Source organism: Odocoileus virginianus, chromosome 18 (assembly GCF_023699985.2).
Source record: "Odocoileus virginianus isolate 20LAN1187 ecotype Illinois chromosome 18, Ovbor_1.2, whole genome shotgun sequence".
NCBI lineage: Eukaryota > Metazoa > Chordata > Mammalia > Artiodactyla > Cervidae > Odocoileus > Odocoileus virginianus.
Window position 1 is genome coordinate 17447622 of NC_069691.1, and position 21094 is coordinate 17468715.

The 21094-nt window shown below is 40.0% G+C and overlaps 1 protein-coding gene across 1 annotated transcript in view; it reads right to left on the reverse strand.

Moving 5' to 3' along the window:
- The window catches only part of PGM5 (phosphoglucomutase 5), a 185220-nt gene extending 173440 nt beyond the window's left edge, over positions 1-11780 (reverse strand). Inside the window, exon 1 of the mRNA XM_020912623.2 lies at positions 11014-11780. Within this exon, the coding sequence (XP_020768282.1) occupies positions 11014-11274 (261 nt within the window). The 5' untranslated portion in view covers positions 11275-11780. The remainder of the gene's footprint in view (positions 1-11013) is intronic.
- Between the last annotated feature and the right edge of the window lie 9314 nt (positions 11781-21094).

Genomic DNA, 21094 nt, shown 5'->3' on the forward strand with positions numbered 1-21094 from the left:
TGTTCTTTGCCAGCTGAGCCACAAGGGAAGCCCTATATGACATTTATATATTTTATATGTGACATTTATACATATATGACAAATACATATGTGGAATATATGACATTTAGGAATTATTCATAAGAAGAAAATAAAAATCATCTGTAAATCTAAAAGTGATTACAGTAAACATTTCAGTGTCTACCTTTTGTCCATGTGTCTTTGTGTATCCCCCACTCTCTTTCATTTACATATTTATATATTTTTATGAAAGGGAAAGATGTAGCCAACATCTTTCACTTAATATATCTACTCCTTCCATGGAGCCTATCTTTCTCTGTCACTGAATATTTTTCTACAACATTATTTTAGTGCTGTATAGTCTTCCATAATTTAAAGGCACCATGGTTTACTGACCAATATAAATGTGCTCTTTTAGCTAAGTTTTTATATGTAAAACTAAAAAATGTTTGAGGACTAACTCACACTATGGAATAAATTAAACTGAAAGTAGCTTGCCACTAATTAAATAGAAAAACAGTTGTGTCAATGGGATTCTCCATGCAAGAATACTGAAGTGGGTAGCCATTCCCTTCACCAGGGGGTCTTCCTGACCCAGGGATTAAACCCAGGTCTCCTGCATTGCAGGCAGATTCTTTAATGTCTGAGCCATCAAGGAAGCCCCTATAACATGTCTTCACATCTGCACAAGTGAAATGTCTTCTTTCTTCTTTGACCACCAAACCTGCTCACTAAAAAACTGCTGAAGTCCATGATGAGGAATGAAAGGACCATGTCTGTATCCTTGTCTTGACGCAGATCTTCTTCTTTCATTGCCCCATCTATGTCTCTGACTTGCACCATCCACTGGTCCCAGGTCCCATGCCAGGCTGCTAACCTACCCATGTTGCTGAGCTCACAGTAGAAAGCGGTCCATGCAAGATTAGTTCTTGACTGGAATAGCAAGATTTATATTACTTATGTTTCTTACTAGCAGTCCATCCAGCTCCAGCACAAATTCTATTTATTACCACAGAAACAGGGCATTTGGGAACATTTAGTCACTTCCTTCAACTCTGTGCTGTCTTCAGATATTTCTGACCTCTGGGACTCTGCTCTACACTCTCCTTGAATATATGCAGGGAAGAAGATGTATCTTTGGGGATAGAGTGTCCCAGGCACATATACACACATATATGCTACTTGATAAACTATATAAATGCTTAAGAATACTTTCCATTTGGAACATTTATAGGTAGACAGAAATATATATGTGTGTGTGTGTATTACACACATATAAATATTTGTTATATATATATATAATACCCAAAACTCAGTATTTTTGGCATTTTTATAAATAGTGTATTATTTTACACATATTCTATATGTGTATGTTTTTTCCCAGGAAACCTCACTCTCTATAGCCATGCTCTCTTTATAGCTATGAATAGTTGTCACAGTCAATTAAAATACAAATATGTGGATCTTTAAATAAATTCCATCAGACCAATATCTGTCTGGTTGGGAAGTAATTACTGTCCATTTGCTAAATGACTCCATCCCTTATACTATTTTCCAGTGAACTAAAGACCTCTGGCAATCATAGATTTACAACTCAGCAAGATTAAACAATTTACTGTTATTTATGACAGCAAAGCTCGGTCTTCTGTATTATATTCCACATTAGCATCTGTCACTTTACATTTGGGAGATCCTGTCCAAAAAAAGATTATGCCTCCTAACCGAACATTCAGCAGGACTGCAGGAACAGGCACCCTGACAAACATCCTGACAAAATACTTTAAAGCATCACTAGAGCTTGCAGCTGTGCATTTTCAGACGACTCAGCAGATGAGCATGGAGTTTCTTAGCCTCTGCCCAGTCTGTTCTCAGTAATCTCTCACAGGGTCCAGTCCATTAGGCTTGAAAATCCTCATGAAATGAACAGATTAAGATCTGGCCTCAGTGGAGCAGGTATAGAGGGGTGGGTCTGCTCTCACCACAGTCTAAGCCTCAGAAAGATTTTAGATTGAAAAACATGGCATTGACTCAGCTGATTCATAACAGGAAATAATACACAGATTATGCAAAAAAAAAAAAAAAAAGTCTTGTATGTTGAGTTACAGTCTATGCCAGAGCAGCTGCTGCCACCTCAAGTACCGTGACAGGGTGCATGTGCATGTGTATTTGTGTGTGTGTGTGTGTGTGTGTGAGGGGGGGGGAGAGGATCATGACTTGAGCAGTTGCCTCCCAAGCCTTAGCCAGCAGCCTGCAGAAATGCCAAAGCCTTGCCTATGGAACTGTGATCAACAGGCACCTTCTATCAGTAAGGCATAAAAAGCACATATGCACATTGTCCTTCTTTTAACTGGAGGAATAGTTTGGTTTTAACTGCGTCATATGAATCAATAAATAACTGATAATAATCTATTACCTCATTCAATCCTCCCAAAACCCCTGGAAGATGTGGGAGGAAGTATTATGACATTCCCTAGTTTTATAAATGAGGAAACAAACCCCAGAAACCTAGGCAACTTCCCCACAGTCATACATGTTGCAAATAGTAGTACCATAATTCAAATTCAGAGCATCTCCTTTCTTCACTGCTTTTAAGGGATGTGTTTAACTATGAAAGCAATGCATACATATGTGTGTAATTACTTAATAAAGAGACATATATGAAGTAGAAATGGAAAGGATTCCTCTTCCCCCACCACACACACCCTCATGCCCTAGATATATTCACTGTTAACTGTTGGCAGTATGTTCCTCCAACCCTACTTTATATACCTAATTATATACACATAAGTAGGATCATGCTATATCATGCTACACATGATCTTCTACTAATTGCTTTATTTCACTTTAACAAACTATAATCCACATCTTTCTCATGTCACATATAGACCCACTTCCTTTATTTATGGATACTAATGCATTCCTGGTATGGTTGTGTCATAAATTATGTACCTGCTCTCTACTGCTAAACATATAAACTGTTTTCAAGTTTTCTTTAGCAAAATGCTGCAGTGAATATTCTTGTACATAAATATTTCCACATTTGTTTTAGAAAAGTTACAGGATGGATTCTTAAATTAAGGGATTCCTAGATAATTGGACAAGTACTCTATTAATTTAGATACATATTGCCCAACCGCCTGACCAAAAAGTTGTTTCAATTCAACTTCCACCAAGAGTGAACAAACATGACAATTTTCCATCTATGCCAGCTCTGAGTATTTTCTACATTGTTTCAAATTAATGGAATGTTTTTATTTGTATTTCTTTGGTTACTAATGACACTGATCATCTTTTCATACGTTTGTAGTTGTTGACAATACTTCTTATAAATTGTTTGAATTTTTTATTAATTTCAGAAAGCATTTCATATATTATGATACTAGCCATTTGCTGTAAAACTCTCCTCCCAATATTCTGTGGGGTCATTTGTCAAGCAGGATAAACTCTGGTCCTATGATTTCAAATTCCTTTCTCTTTTTCATTGTAAATGTCTTAAATACAAAGCCAGATATCCCTAGTTAGCAAACCAGATTCTCACTAGAGGAAAACAACAGAAAGGCAATAATTGTTCTATTTGTACAAAATACCTATTAGTAGAGACTTGGAAAAGGAAAGAAAATTGTGACCATGTGCCAAGAAAAAAATGTCTCTGGGGACTTAATATTCCTAAAAAATGCAGGCATTACTCCAAAATTTGATGTCACTAACAATGTAGGAGATGAAAGATATTTAAAGACTCAGAAAATGTGGGCTTTAACAAGTCTTGTGTATATCCTAGATATCCTCTTATTCATAACTTATGCGAGTCAAGTCAGATGAAAGAACCCAAAACTTTCTCTTTGGCTATGCAAATATAAACAGTAAAGGCATATTGGCCAAATCTTGAGTACTTGCCATTAGCTGTCAAGGCTGTACACTAACAAAGGACATTGCAGTCCTAGCTTTCTACCTTCAATTTAAAAATCCCTGGGCAATATAGATCTTTTCTGTTGTTTACTTTTTTTTTTTTTTGGCTGCCTATTATTCTCAAATAATCATATTCACATCTTATTACAGTGTTTGTTCATGTCACGGTTGTCTAACAGAAGAGTGGCCAAGGTCCAAAAGATGAAGGTTAAGGTTGCTAAAGCCAATACCTCTGCTTAGATTCCCCCAAAATAGGTTCCAACTTCTATTCCTCAAGGCTGTACAGAAACTAACAAATTTCCAGAGTTCACAAAGGGAACAGATGTTTTACAGAAAATTTTTAGGGCAAGTTTCAAGCATAATGCTGCTGATATGTATCTGTCTTTTCAACAAACATCATTATGTTTTGTCACAAGATTTAATAAAGCAGCTTAGTTAAAAATGCCATCTGGGTCTCTGGACACATTAAACAAAGCTTAAAATAACCCACCCCAGCAACTGGGAGGGCCCAGCTGTTCTTAAAACCTCTCCTACTCCTTTTACTTCCTCATAAAAAAGTAAATGAGGACTTGAGGCTACAAGAGTAAATGATGAACTGACCCAAACAGGGAGATGGGTGGAACCCAGGGCTCCCTAAAACTTGCCATTGCTTATATAATAGATTTCATATTTCCACAATTCTGGGAAGAAGATTTGGGAAAGGAAGCAAGATAAAGTTATGGTGGGTCCTTTAGGCTTTTCGAATGTGCTACACACCAGTCCTTCCTAATGTCTGAGCCATAGGAGACCATTCCATTCACCTATTCTGGAGTTGAAACCAGTAGAAAATACAGAGCAATCACTGTCCAGTTCTTTTCCCTTCTAGAGATAGGAGGACAGCCACGCCCAGACTTCCAGATCCATTTCAGGAAAGAAGCCTTCATGTTGAAGCACGTTTCCCTCTCTTGATTCTTTTCTCCTTACTTGTCACCCACCACCACATCCCAATCTGCTTCTCTTCCAAATGAATGTTCCTTGTCTTTGGCACCAAACCAAAATTTGTTCCTCAGATAGTTCTCATAATTGGCCAAGGTTCATATATTCTCATTCTTTGCAGCAAATACCTCTTCATGATCTATTGGAGTCAAATACAATCTGTGACAGCATCTATCCAGAGAGCACACCCAAGTCCCTTGCTGACCCAGCATTCCTCATATTCACTTTATTTTCAACCTCTAAAAGATTTCACAAGACATTAAGAAGGCCTTGCACTGCAGGCCAATGTTACTATCATTAATGCTGATCATCATGTGGCCAGTACAGTGCATGACTAGCCAAAAAATGATTTTCTCTTGGCTAAATCTTGTAACAGAGCTCTTCATTGTTTCAGTTCATACATACATAGAGTCAAATTATTATTATGTGAGATGTATTCAGTTGAGCATAATAATACTGCCCTGCATTTCTTAGTTTTGTGAATGTTACAAAATGTGTTCATAAGCAGTGCTTTATTTGATTCCCAGGATAATTCAGAAATGCAGTCATACACAATTTATAGATGAGAAAACAAGTGGTTCCTAGGTATGTCAAGAGGCTAAAGCTTTGGACTGCAACTTGTTTGGCAGAGCTAGAATATGAGGCAAGCCTTCCAGCTGCTGATTCAGTGCTTTGTCTACCATACCTCATGCCTCCTGGGCTAAAGTCAAAAGAGAGTGTGGTTATCATATGAAGAAATCAGGTTTGAGTTTGCCAATTCTGTATCTGTAGTATTTGATGGGGCTTCCCTGGTAGCTCAGCTGGTAAAGAATTCGCTTGCCATGCAGGAGACCCCAGTTCTATTCCTGGGTTCGGAAGACCCCCTGGAGGAGGGCATGGCAACCCACTCCAGTATTCCTGCCTGGATACTCCCCATGGACAGAGGAGCCTGGTGGACTACAATCCATGGGGTCACAAAGAGTCAGACATGACTAAGCACAGCACAGCACAGGACTTGGTGACCTACTTTTATTTTATTTAACCAATAGTTGCTGTAACAATCTGGCTCCATGAAACACACACACACACATTTAAAATGCTAAGTTACAGAACTGTGCTGTCTAGTATGGTAGCTACTAGCCACTTGTGGCTAAGTTGAAATCCTAATTAATTAAACTAAATGTAAAATTTTGTTCTTCAGCAGCATCAGCTACATTTCAAGTATTCAACAGTGAAGTGTCCTAGTTGGCTAAGACAGTGCAGATTATAGAACATGCCCATTCTCACACTAAGTTCTAATAGACAGTGCTGATATACAATATCATCTTAGAGAAAGAAGACTTTAGAAAAAGTCAGAAACATCTTAAGGCAGGCACAGTGCTGTCATCTGTTCAATATTAAAGATAGTTTAGGACTAAAAAAGAAGAATGTAACAAAGAGGAGAAAGATAGACAGTTGGTCTTAGCCATTGATGAATCTACCCAGGGAAGGGCAAAGGCATTCTTATAGCTTAATATTATGATGCATTTAGCTTTTCAAGTCTTTAAGACATTAGAATAAGTTGATACATAGAGGATCTAAACCCCAGAGGAGTATCTAAAGCAGTTGGAAATAGAAATAGGATAAAAATTAACTCGCTACAAACTAAGTTTCATCACACATCATTTAAATAACACTATTTACTCCATTTACTTAGTTTTCTATACTTTGTTTTTTGCTCTATATAGCAGGACATAATCTTTAAAGGGAGATTTAAATACTTCTGGAGATTTTTCAGATAAATTCACATAGCCACATAAAAACTACTTTAAAAAGGTAGTTTCTTTACATTTTTCATTAACCTTTTCAAATTAATTATATAAAAATCCAAGAATCTACTTATGTTATTGCTTAGTCGCTAAGTCATATCTGACTCTATTGCAACCCTATGGACTGTAGCCCACCAGGCTTTTCTGTCCATGGGATTTCCCAGTTAAGAATACTGGAATGGGTTGCTATTTCCTTCTTCAGAGGATCTTCCTGACCCAGGGATCTAACCAGCATCTTCAACATTGAAAGGAACACACTTTACCACTGAGCCACCAGGGAAGCCCCATTATATTAAAAAAAAAAACAAAACAAAATTCATACCAATGGAGGTGGCTATTTCAATGAACTCTTACTCTGAAAATTGGTAATTAAAAAAAGTGAGGGAAATAAACACATATTCTGTCTTTCTATAAGGAACTATATTACAGGATAATCAAAGAGCCTACTAGTAAGAAAAATATCCAGTTTATAGAAAAATGCCAGCTAAAACATACAGATGGAATTAGAGAATTTGAAACTCATCATTCTGAAATCTCTAATGAAATAATCAGTTCAAGTCAGTAACATTAATGAATGCTAAAACAATCGGGTAAAAGTTGATAAGGAACCGAATATTCACATGGTATGAATTAACCCCATAGGCTACTGCTAGTCCCAAAGGGGAAAATAACGGACCATACCACCGTATCTCTACAATCATCTCAGAATCACGAATGATGTAACAACCAGAGATTATGTTTCCTTGTATTATGCAACTGATTATACACCATTGCCATGAAATAATCTTGCAAAAAGAAAAATATTAAACCTGAATCTAATTAAGCCTCTAGACTGATTTCTAGTTCTCACACACACACATACATAGAGGAAACAGAATGAAAAGGTAAATGACACCATAAAGAAGTAATCAGAAAATTCCAGAAAGGAGGTGGAAGAGACATTTTATAGAAAGACAACCGACCTAGTCTCTTCAAGTCAACTTCATTAACAAAATGAAAATAAAGAGGGAGGTACTTTCTAGGTTAAAAGAAGACCTAAGACAAATGTAATGTGTATTCCTTGATTATAAGAAACAAGTTCGAACAAATCAGATATAAAAGACATTTCAGAATAACTGGGGAAATCTTAAGGTAGACTTGGTCATAACTAATATACAGAAATATTTTTTAAATTTTGTTTGGGATGTTAATGATATTGTAGTGAAGTAAAAGTTACTCAGTCATGTCTGACTCTTTGCAATCCCATGGACTATACAGTCTATGGAATTCTCCAGGCCAGAATACTGGAGTGGGTAGCCTTTCCCTTCTCCAGGGGATCTTCCCAACCCAGGGACTGAATCCAGGTCTCCTGCATTGCAATCGGATTCTTTACCAGGTGAGCCACAAGGGAAGCCCTAACGATATTATAACTATCAAGTAAAATGTTCTTCTTTTTTAGAGATTCATACTGAAGAACTTGTAGGTAAAATTTCATTTTATAAAATATACTTTAGCCCCTCAAAAAGATGAACCAAATATAGAAAAATGTGAACAATCCAGGACAGGGTTATATGGATGTCGTAATCTATTCTCTCCACTTTGCTGAAAGCTTATAAGTTTCATAGCTTTATTACAAAAATTCTTTAAATCTCAAATTGTACAGTTATTTGTCCAATCTATTTCAAACTCTATGAGATCTTAAAACATTAACAGTGTAGTTTTACCTTCGAAAGATTGAAGGCAAAAGCAGAAGGGAGTGGCAGAGGATGAGATGGCCAGATGGCATCACTGACTTGATGAACATGAATCTGAGCAAACTCCAGGAGACAGTGAGAGACAGGGGAGCCTGGCATGCTGCAGTTCATGGGGTTGCAAAGAGCCAGACATGACTTAGTAGCTGAACAACAACAAGTGTATTTTATCATTTCAGAAATCCTTAAAATTTCTGTTTTCATCCAGCAACTATATAATCAAAGAGCAACTATCATTTTTTATAGAAAATGTGCTTTGTAAAATTAACTTTTTCTATTAAAATCAAGATTTTCCAGAGAGAGAGAATGCAGCCCACCTGGTCAGATTCAAGTCAGTTTAAAGAGAATAAATTCTACATTCTACTATTTTTCTAAGTAGTTTATGAATATCCAATGGGAAATCAAAAATGGCCAAAGGATTTGGAATCTAAGTTCCCTATTCCTGAGTAAGGTCAGCAAGTCAAGTCAGGAGGTAAGTGTATCACCATCAATTTGCAATCATGCAAGACCAATTTTGCTTACAGTGGTCCCTTTAAACAACCTTTCTCCTGAAGTCAGACTTCTGATTCTCCACTTTGCTTTATCAAAAGCTCCAAAGAAGGTGAACAAAATGAGGAAAAGATTGGAAAAAATTGGTTGTTTGAAATCTTGATAAAGTCAATCATCCCTTTCCCCCATGCCCATCCATCCTTGAAGTAATACTTTCAGATTATTTAAGAGATGGTGCTTCTGTGTGGACTTTAGTTTGTCATTCTTTCCTTCATAACTGCTAGATTAAATTTGACTCTATTTTAGGCATATATTAACATATGCTAACTATCTCCTAAAATAAACTCCACTCTTAATGTGTATTTATCAGAGAAGACGCACTGAAGTAGGAGACTGAAGAGTCCTTAGGGCAAAGTGTGCCAATAAATAATACAGCATAATAATAATCTGTAATAATTTGCCCATGCAAATCACCAACTGTAGCTTCAAAAACATCCAGACCCATAATAAATACTGGACAGGCTATGTTTCTCTCCTTAGAAAAACTGGCCCAGGAAGGAGTATGAAAGCTGCCACAGCTCTTACAAGGCTCATTATTCTCCATCATTCCATGGGAACAGCTTTGTCAGACAAGAGTAAAGACTATTTGTCAACCTCTCTCCAGCTGTCTGATTCAAGCCAACTTTCATCAATCCCAAGTGAGGAGCCAGAGAGAAATACAAGTCTTGTCTCTTCAGCAGCATCATCTGCTGGGGCTAGAGATCACAACTCCACAACCCAATGGGCCCCCAGTCCCCTCACCCCCACTTCCACCCAAACCAGGCCCTGTTTTTACCAACTGCTTTTTGGTTATTTAAAAAAAAAAAAAAATCCTCTTTCCCTATCCCGGAAACACTGAGAACTGGGAATTATAGTAGATAAATGTAAAGAATGAACAACCTTAATGCTGTTTTTTTAAAGCAAGACATGAGAAAATTAAAAACGAGTTGGAAAGGAGGTGGGAAGAAATTCAAATGCCAGGTAATTGTTTAGTTTCACTTTTTTAAATGTTCATATTTATTTATACTCATTTATTTAAACCTCTGCAGAGGTCTCCCTTAAAGAAAAGTTCTATGTGTGTGGATCTGACTGTATTAAAAAGGCTGAAAATCCTCATTTAGACAATGTTTCCCACAGAACTCAGGGACCCTTGAAGCTAGGTATTCCCCTTGAGATGCTGCTGGCTTTGGAAAGGAGGAAATCAGGGTATGAGGATATGCCAAGAGGTGCATCAAATTGTAGGACAGGAAGAAAGAGGGGAGAAGGAAAAAACCCAAGGTCTGAGAATTCAGATAGCAAAAGGAGACTACATAGGTCATGGGAAAAGGGACAGAATGAAAACTGCAAGGGAAAAGGGGCCTGAAATGTTGTCAACTGTCAAAGGGCATCTAGGAGAGAAATTGCGAATAGCTTTAAGAAAAGCATGGCAAATCTCATTTCCGACCATTTAGGTTTTCCTCTGGGGAACTGAGATCCCAGTCTGTATAGTTTCAAATTGACCCCCACACCCATCCCTTTCCTAGTCAAATCAATTATGAAATAACTTCACAAACCAAAGATATTAAAAACCTTCCCGCTTGCCAAATATGTCAGAGATAAACAGTGTGTGTGTGTGTGTGTGTGTGTGTGTTCTGAGCCAACACTACTGTTAAATTTGGCAGAGCGAAGATTTAGAGTGGAAGACTGCAAACAGAATACACGAGTGGTGGGGGGTAGAACTATATTGGTAGCTGGAGGGTAGTGAAAGCAATCAGAGCAAACATTTTTAAAGGGCCAAGGAAGAGAAAGTTGAAAAGAACAGCGAGCAGGTGCAAGACATGGTCAGAGTCCAAGGAGAGGTGAGGGCGATGTGGCATCCATCGGGATGCCTGGCGGGGCTCAAAGAAAGGCTAGGAACTCTTAAGGCCTTTCAGAGTGGCTAACACAACGTAGCCCAGGCGTCCCCGGTGCGCTGGGGACGTTGAGGGAGAGACAGTGGTAGGGCAAGGGTAGAGGGCCTGGGAGAGCAGCCGAGCCGAGGAGCAGGATGGGGGTCGGGGCTGGCTGGAGGAGAGGGTGGTGGACTCCACGGACAGCGGGTCACTCACCCCGTTGGCCGCAGCCATCTGCACCACGATTTCCGTGGCCGTCCTGCTGAAGTACCTGCCATCGCTGCCCACCACCATGGTGCAGCCCTGGCGGTCACGCAGGTCGATGGACGACAGCACGCTCTGGATGAAGTTAGGCAGGTAGTTGCGCTGGCCCTCAAAGAGCCCGGTGGGCCGCCGCAGCCCCCCGCCTCCGGCCGGCCGCTGGTCCTCGTAGGGTGCCGTGGGCACCGTCAGCACCGGGATGGGGCTCCCCTCCATGGCGCCTCCTGGCCGGTCCTGCCGCGGCTCCCGGAGCCGGAGGGAATCTGCAGCCCTACGGGGCCCCCACCAGCCTGGCGGCGCGCCCGAGCTCCGCCTCGCGCCGCGGCCCGCTCCGCGGCCGGTCCGCGCCCGGCGCCCTCCCGCCGCGCAGACCGCTCCTCCCTCTGCGCGCGGCCCCTAGCTGCCCCGGCAGAGTTTGGCCTCTACCTTCCAAGAAAGTTTGCTCCCGCCCAACTTCCTCTCTGGCCGGAGCGCTCGATGTGCCCGAAGCTGCTTCTTTCTGCTGGACTCACTTTCGGGGTGTCCCAAAAGTCCCTTCCCACTGCCAACTACCCTCACTGATTCTAGGACGCCTCCTGGCACCCTGAGCCTTCTCCGGGTGATCACGTCTCTCCCGCACACCCTCGTTTAGGAAACAGCAGCGGGCTGGGGAGAGTTTGAGCAGGATCGGGGGTCCTCTGCTCCACCCGCAGCCCCTCTCCCCTCCACCTGGCAGTCCCGCCTCCAGGCCTCCCAGGGAATGAGCGGTTCACAAGCACCAGTTTCTCTTTTGAACAAGGGCAGGGGTGGAGTTGGGAGGGGGCTGAAACCTTTTGCCATCAGAGAACAGCCCCAGCCAAAAATAACCCTGGAAAGGCGAGCTGAGAATTGTTATCTTCTGCCAGCGCTGAAATTGGAGGCTGGGCGCTTCGAATGTGTCTGTGTGTGTACACACACCCCCCACCACTACCATTTGTTGCAGGGAATCACATACTGTCAGGCCCTTCAATCTAGCAGGACCCACCCAGCTATCCACACTTTTCCCCAGGCTGTCTGAAGGCAGCACACTTCTCAGGAAGGAAAAAAATTTTTTTGCTTGTTTGTTGTGGTGGTTGCAACAGCAGCGACACTGACGCACAGATGCCTGTTTCCTTATTCTCACCCGCTCACCCTCCCCAGCCCCTGCTCCTGCTTAGCAACAGGCTGTCCCACACTGTACTTGTCCACACTGCCCAGCCTCACTAGGATCCACTGCTTTCACTGGGAGGAGGGTAAAGCCCTTTGTAAGGTCCTACCAGGGATGAATGAACAAACCCAAACTAAACAAGGACTGGGTACCAGGAACTGGGCTTGTTCCTTTCACAGGCATTCTGGCATTCTGGTGGGAAGAGGGCTCAAAGAAAGGGGACTTCTCTCCATAAAGCCCACCAAAATATCCCAATTCAAGAAATTCCCTATAGAAAATCAGAGTGAAGAAAAAACAGGCAAAAAGCATAAAGCCCCAAAACAGAAGACACAATTCTTTTTTTTAACTTTCTGGCCATGCAGCATCTCCCCAGACCAGGGATCAAATTTGTGCCCCCTGCAGTGGAAGCACAGTGTCTTAACTGCTGGACCACCAGGCAAGTTCCAAGAAACAGTTCTTATTTTTGTTCCTCTTTTCACTCTCAAAACATTTTTGCACCCAATAAAGTCACTAAAATCTCCTGCTTCTTCTTCTTCTCTGAATATCATCCACTTCCTGGGACTAAGCTCAACTTGCTGCAGGATTATAAAGTATTTGATCACAGTAAAATGACTGTGCCGAAGAATTGATGCTTTTGAACTGTGGTGTTGGAGAAGACTCTTGAGAGTACAGTGGACTATAAGGAGATCCAACCAGTCCATCCTAAAGGAGATCAGTCCTGGATGTTCATTGGAAGGACTGATGCTGAAGCTGAAACTCCAATACTTTGGCCACCTGATGTGAAGAGCTCACTCATTGGAAAAGACCCTGATGCTGGGAAAGATTGAGGGCAGGAGGAGAAGGGGATGGCAGAGGATGAGATGGTTGGATGGCATCATCAACTCGATGGACATGGGTTTGGGTGGACTGTGGGAGTTTGTTATGGACAGGCAGGCCTGGCGTGCTGCAGTTCATGGGGTCGCAAAGAATCGGACAAGACTGAGTGACTGATCTGAACTGAACTGAAAATGACTGAATAACTGTTCACACTTATGTGCTGTGTTGCAGTTGACAAAAGGCTTTACCTCAGTCTTTAGACTCAAAACATCTAAAATAAGTAGTAGTGGCATTCATATCATTCCTATTTTACAGATAAGAATGAAGGCTTTCTGTGAGTTTGAAGGAAGTGGAGGAGATGGTCTATATTCAGTCCAAATTCTTATATGGCCCCTCTCCTTTTTATTAATATCTTTAAAGTGTGAAGTCATTAACTGAATCCTATTGACAGCAAAGATTTTTTTGTGTTTGTGTGTGTGATTATTGTTGTTGCTTTGTGTCCACCCTATCCTTAGGCACCCAAAAGTCCATTCCCCTGTAAATTAAAGTTCCTGACTTTATGGTTGAGGGAGTCTTAGCACCAAATAGAATGTCAATCCTTCTACTACAGTGTGGGATTCTTTTAATCACTACCTAATAACACTTCATTTTGCAGGGAAGCACAGCATCATTCCCAGAGGAAGAGAAAGTCATTAAGTGCTCAGTCCCGGAAAAGACAATCTTCAAACTTGGGGACTTGGCGACTCTACCCCCAAGCTTCAGAGATAACCAGAAGGTCTCCAGGACTCCATCTCTCCACTTCCAAGGCATGCCTCTCTTTTGACATCACCATCATTCTCTCCTGACACAGCCCAGCTCCTTCCCCAGGGCTGAGGACAAGTCGGGTACATCTCAGACAGGATTTTAGAGCTTTACCAGACTAAAGGAAAGCCTCTTCCCTTGTCCAATCCCCAAAGACCAGAGACTCTGACTAGTTCAGTTTGATGCAATGCACCCAACCACATAGCAGGAACCCCACAGTGAAAGGGGAAAAAATTCCTCTAAAGGCAGGGGGTGCTGGTCCCCAAAAGGAGGAGAGATGGGCAAACGAACCATAACTGTCCACCACACAATTGACAATTCCACTGATCAAGTCTTTCAAAAATTTTCTTTTCTCTGAATTCATATAGCACTTGGTATCATTTATAAGGAATGTTCCATGTGCTGCTACATCTTGCAATAGGTTTTCTCTCCTCCAACTATATGTGGCTTGGAATAATTCCTTATCTTCTCCTTACCTAAGAATCATTACTATGAAATGGGGATTATCACAATCCCAACCTCATAAATTGCTGGGAGGATGAAAATATTAGTACAGTGCCTGACAAATAGGAAGGCACTCAACAAATGTTAGATATTCATATTATTGCCAGCAGTGTATTTGTCATTACAATTAATGTCCTATATAATAAGAACTACAGTTTATATCTTTATAGACCAGCACTGTACTTAAACGTTTATCTTTTGAGCAAAGGTGATATTAGATAAAGTTTGGCTGAATTACTCTGTAGTTTCTGACAATGGAAATTCAAGGTATATATTTGTCCTTGAAACATAGAAAAAAGGGCTTCTGAACTAAAGAAATCTCTTCAAAGTTGCCCCCAATTTTCATCAAGTTAATTCCAATAAATGTGTCACTGATGGAGAAAGGAATCTGAGAGGGCCTCACAGGTAAGAAATGCCTGCCCATAGTTGCTCATCCGTAAAATGAGGTCAGATTAGATCAGTGTTTCCCAAAGGGTTTTCCTCAGAACATGAGGAAAATGCTGCACAAAGAAGCATTTCACAGTGAAGTAACTTCTAAAACTCCCGCATGCTGTATCCCATTCTTGGAGTTTCCTGTAAACCTAAACCCACACCACCAGTTTGCTTGGGGAAAGGGACTCAGACTCAGACTTTGGGGCTGCAGCTGGTGACAATCTCTGCCCCCTTCCTGTGTCCTCAGTGGGCTAGGTCAGTGATAAATACTTGGTCCTGATTCTAAGGGGCTGGTCACCTCTTTGTGCTGAATTCACAATTTCTCTACAGCCTGTGTCACAATGAAGTGCGTCCTGTGGGCCTGCAGGTGCCTTCCAGCCTCCTCTGAGTCTCTAGGTAACGTCCTCTCACTGAGAATTCTTGGCCTGAAACAGAGGCAACTGGTATGTCCTTCCTTCCCCTTGGGATTTCCTTGCTCTCAAAAAGGTGTCAGTTGCCATCTTGCTGTAGAGACTATACTATCGGCTCAGCTACATCAGCCTTTCCCAAAAGGGAATTTGGGTAAAATCAGTCTTGAAACATTTCAGACTTTCTCCACCCTATTGTAGATTCACAAAGCATATTAGCATATGAAAGATTCCATGAAGTTCCGTGTGAAAAAAACTTGTTTAACTTTAACCCAGCATTTCTAAATTTTATTTGACCCTGGGGCCCATTTCCAAACCATCTATTAAGAGATCAAGGTCATCAATATTCCATGAAATGCTTTAGCTCTCTGGGGTCCCTTCCAGCCATATCATTCTATGATTTGCTTTCTTACTTATGAGGCATTAAAAGATTAATTCCTATCAGGCTTCCATTTAGGAACTTATCAGAATATGCAAACAGGAGCAGGTAAAATTGCCCAGTTTAAAAAAAAAAATCCTTGAATGGTTTTGAGACTTAAAATGACTTTTATATACATATATATTTTTATATATATACATTTACATATAATTTTATTTTCCGACCCACCCCTAATCTCCTGGCTGACAGGAAAGGCAGGCACACATGTCTGGCCCTTGGTAGTTCTATATTCCTCCTGAGTCTGCTTCTGTGCACACAGGACATGCTAAAAACATGCAGTAGACTCACTGACTCCAACAGCAGAAGAAATGCCCAAAGTACAGGACTAGAGGCAGAAAAAGCAGGTGGAAAATGTCATGAGGCAGTCCTCCAAGGAAGCACTAGTTCCCTTTTAAATGCACCCAAACATCTTCTGGTGAGTGGGGAAAGTTAGTTACACATTTCTTCTAAAGTACTACCTTCCACTAAGCCTTCTGTCCCCCAACAAATGAAATAACACATACTAATTCCAACAGAACTTACTGTTTCTCTACTTCCTTCAGTATAAGGACACAAAGTGAATGTTCAAGTGATGGAAAGGCACATGTCACATGTGTATCTTATAAATGTTTGTGCACTTGTCTCTGATTTCTCACATTTGGGCTTCAAAACTCTGTTTCCCACCTTCATCAGCGACCACCCATGTGACCATGGACAAACTGTTTACTCTCTCCAAAGCTCAGTTTCTGAATCTGTAAAATGGACACAATACTACCTACCTTCTAGGGTTTATGACCATACTAAGAAAGCTAGTATGTAAAAATTGCTTAGCACAGGGCCTAGAATATAAGGGCTTAATAAGTGCTTGATGTAATTATTGTGAATATTATATTAATATTACTATCAATAAAGTAATTATCACTGATATAATTACTATAATAACTACTACTACAATTATTATTACTATAATAATTTTTTAATCTTTGTATCAGATAGTATTGTCTTTGAGGCAACAATATACTATGTCTGAATAACCTTTATAGACAGTATCTGTATGAGATCACATGCAAATCAGGAAACTAGGGTTAAGGATGAAAAAAACTATTCTTATTGACCCTTAAAAACTTCATAAGTAACTGTGCAAAAAGAGCCATTAGCCTTGCACATGGAACTCCAGCTCCTCTGGAGTTTGTTTCTGGAGGTAACCACAGGATGCTTACGAACACTGAAATGCTGTTTATAAATCTCCTGAGACCAGCACAAGAAGGTGATTGGCTCAACCAATGCAGATGTGGTCTCTTGACTGCTGCATGGCCTGGCCTCAACTTTGAAAAACACTTAATGTTAACTAACTTGCAAAAATGGTAGTTTTTGGAAAGCAAAAGTTTTCATTTTAATTCAGTTTTACCTAAAAATAATAGGCCTCTGATCTGCCAAGAATAAAGATACCATTTCCATGTGTCCCTCATTAATATCTAGAAATGACAATGATTAGAGTAACAGATTATTTAAAACTTTAGAAAGAATCTCATCTAAGTTCTTAATTCTATAAAAGGCAAAAAAAAAAAAAGCTTACTTTTCCAGAGGAATCTCAATACTTTTCAGCAGATGAATTTTGTTTTTAAAGGATTCAAAAAGGAACACAATTTAGATCTTTATTAAAAAGAAAATGTATACTGCAAGTTTCACTTAAATTATATTGCAACAGTCGTTTGCAATCGTAGCCTATATCAAATATTCCTTTGGTGGTTTTTATGTTTGGGTTTTAGAAAGGGAACCCCCTCCCATATATGGCTAATCTCTGAATAAATATTTTAATATTCCTATGTAGTCATCTTTAAAAAGCAATTTTATATCTATTTCATGAAGCTAAATAACATGGCTTGCCATATAAGCCCTATGAATGAATTTTTCTCAGCCATGAAGTATGGGTGAGTTTGCATGACTGATAGTGAAATACTGTTATCAGGACCAGTCAGTTTGAAGCCATACTCAAGTCCCTCTAGCTCAGCCCAGGTTCAGCTCAAGTTTTACTCACCCACTTAACCCTGATAATTCTATATACCCTGACAGATCAGTTTTCTCCATGAGATTCTTTCAGCCTTTCTCTCATTCCCTCAGAGCACATCTACGGAGGACACATACTTGAAAAGTAACTCAACCAAATAGAGAAACAATGTACATGACCATGATCATTGCAGTTTAACCTCGAGTTTTCTGGACATGATGTTTTAACCCAAAAGTGGTGTCAGTGGTTAGAGTTTCATAGCCTAAAATATGGTTCCCAACTTCCCAAGGGTATCTTCATTGTTCTGGCATTTTTCTTCACCCTGTTTCTAGTGTTTCCTTCAAAGCCAGAAAGTAGTCACTTTTCATTCAAGTAGTCATTTTTCATGGAATTGATTTTTCCAATTCAGTAGGAGCCAAGGTCAACCCAGAAGTTTGTAGTCAACAATTTGCTTCATGTATATGAGATTCCCCCAACAAGTATGACTGATTCAGGGACACTGCTCATGACAGCAGCTCAGAGCTCAACACTAAACTTCCATCATTGACCTGCCAGGTATCAACAGAAGGTGTTATTCCCTTTCACTGTGTCCAAACTTCTGACAGATGTTAATCATTGGGATTCAAGAATGAGGAGATAGGCTTTCTGAGAATTCTTAGCAATTCCAGAATTCATGTCAGTATTCTGTAATTCTCACAGCACTTGTACTTACATGTTTCTGAAAAATATTAAGTGACCATAATAATAAGCAGAGAATCATTTTTCTGTGATAGGACTGTATGAAAAGTTTTCATGGTCTTCTGTTTAAAGATATAATACCAAAAGTATGGATTTTGGTATTTAATAATAAAAAGTATTATTATTATAATTAACCAACAAATTGCAATGAGATCATAAAATCCAATACTATGTAAAAATGATCTCTACTGAATAGACATACAAGACAATAGAAAACATTAAAAAGAAATGAACAAATTAACACAAAATGGCACTAAATAAAAATAATTTTTAAATTGGAAGATAATTCCACAACTTTTCAAAGACTCTTATTCTTTAAATGAAATTTTTAACCCCACAAAGTATCAAATGTTCTTTCCAATAGAATTCAAGTAATATTTGAAGGCAAGATCAAGAGTACTACAGAGAAGCAAATGTCAGAATAGTCAATTTAAGGACATATTTTGCTTCCAATACCTGGTATGTCTTAGAACACCATAGGATTTGTAAAAAGCATCTTAAACCCATAAACTTACTAATATTTATCTGTAAGAATAATGCACTGTTGGCAGTGAACAGAGCCATGAACACACTTAGAGCAGAAGATGCAGCAAAGTCTCACTGATGCTTCCCTTCCACCGCTGATGTCCTTGTTCCCAGAAATGCTGACCTTGACCTTTGACTTCTGCACAGCAATATTTCCTGCTCCTGCTTTCAACTTGAAGTCAGTGAATTTCTTCAAATAAGTAATGGACTTTTAAACTTTAATTCTCACAGGAGAACTGTAACATTTCTTCCAACTTTTTTTTTCCTAAACCGATTTTTCTCAGAATCTAGAAATTTTGGAGTCCATTTAAATTTCCCTCAGAAATGCCAGAAAGGAATCCCCAAATGGACAAGTGTTTTTCCCTATATTCCTTTTCAGAAGAAGCCATAAACATAAGAGATTTCCTTCTCATCTCTACATTTTCTCTGCTCACTATGGTTGTCATCTCTCTAGATGCCCTGCTTTGCTCACAATTTCTCCTCCTCTGGGAATAGCCCCAATTCCATGAACAAGTTCTCGGTGGTTATTTCCTTTCTCCATCATCCTGCATTCCTGACCATATACAGGATGTTGACTAGGAAGGATAGCTGGCGCAACTGGATTCTCTTCACAGTCTCTGGAACTTGAATACTGGAACCCAGACATACAGAAATTGGGGGCCACTCTGGCCATATTGATATTGATAACAGGTGTGGGAGCAATAGAATCTATATATACCTGTTGCTTAGATTCCATAACTTGGCCTGAATGCTCCTTCCCAGTCATGAGGTACTTAAGATGTCCCAATATTCTTCATGAAATCCCTCCCTGGTTTAAGCTAGCCAAAATTAGTTTCTGCTGCCTTCAGTCAGAAGAACCTTAGCTAATACATCATTATTCCTTGGCCCAGTTCCTCTAATTTTTCAGAAAAAGAAGGAAAAAGTGACAACATAAGATACCATTTATCTAACATTTGGAAACACACAAAGGAATACTCTGTACAGTTTATTATGCACACATATGTAGGATGAGCAAACTGTGAACAGTGTGCACATCCATATCAAGATCATGATTACAAACGAGAGGCAAACGAGACATGAGCCAGGAAGAGGCCTAAAGAGGGACTTCAACAGTTACGGTAATGCTTGATTTCCAGGTGACCATATGACTCAGTTTGCCTGGGGCTGTTGAGTTTACATTTGTTATCCAAGCATAATTAGCAACAGCAGCCCCTTCTCTCTCAAGAGTATTCCAGTTTGGATACTAAGTTCTATGACCATCCTTTCAGAACACTTTAAATAATAATAGAAAAATACTTCTGCATATTTTCCTGTATGTTTGAAGTATTTTATGACAAACATATTTTTAAATTATTACACATACAGAATATAGCTGCCAAAGTCCCTACTTTGATATCCCAGTCATGAATCCCACTAGAACACCTCCCCCACACAACACTTGTGAGGATTCAATGAGGCCAGCTCTATGAAGCACTCATCAGTAACCTGCACTGAATAAGAGACAGTCACCATTTAGATGGCATTACTTTATATTAATCCAATTCCTGGTAAGTTATTTAGGGACATTTTAATTTTATGTAAATTGTCCATTCATAAGGTTCAAAATTCAAAAAATACAAAAGGGCAATGAAGTGTTCCAGTACTGTCCTTGTTTCAGTCATTTCAGTTGCTCAATTGTGTCTGACTCTTTGCGACCCCATGAACCGCAGCACACCAGGCTTCCCTGTCCATCGCCAACTCCCAGAGTCTACCCAAACCCATGCCCATCAAGTTGATGATGCCATCCAGCCATCTCATCCTCTGTCGTCCTCTTCTCCTCCTGCCCTCAACCCCTCCCAGCATCAGGGTCTTTTCAAATGAGTCAACTCTTCGCATGAGGTGGCCAAAGTACTGGAGTTTCAGCTTCAGCATCAGTCCTTCCAATGAATACCCAGGACTGATCTCCTTTAAGATGGACTGGTTGGATCTCCTTGCAGTCCAAGGGACTCTCAAGAGTCTTCTCCAACACCACAGTTCAAAGGCATCAATTTTTCAGCGCTCAGCTTTCTTCACAGTCCAACTCTCACATCCATACATGACCACTGGAAAAACCATAGCCTTGACCAGATGGACCTTTGTTGGCAAATTCAGACTTCAATTGAAGAAAGTAGGGAAAACCACTAGACCATTCAGGTATGACCTAAATCAAATCCCTTATGATTATACAGTGGAAGTGAGAAATA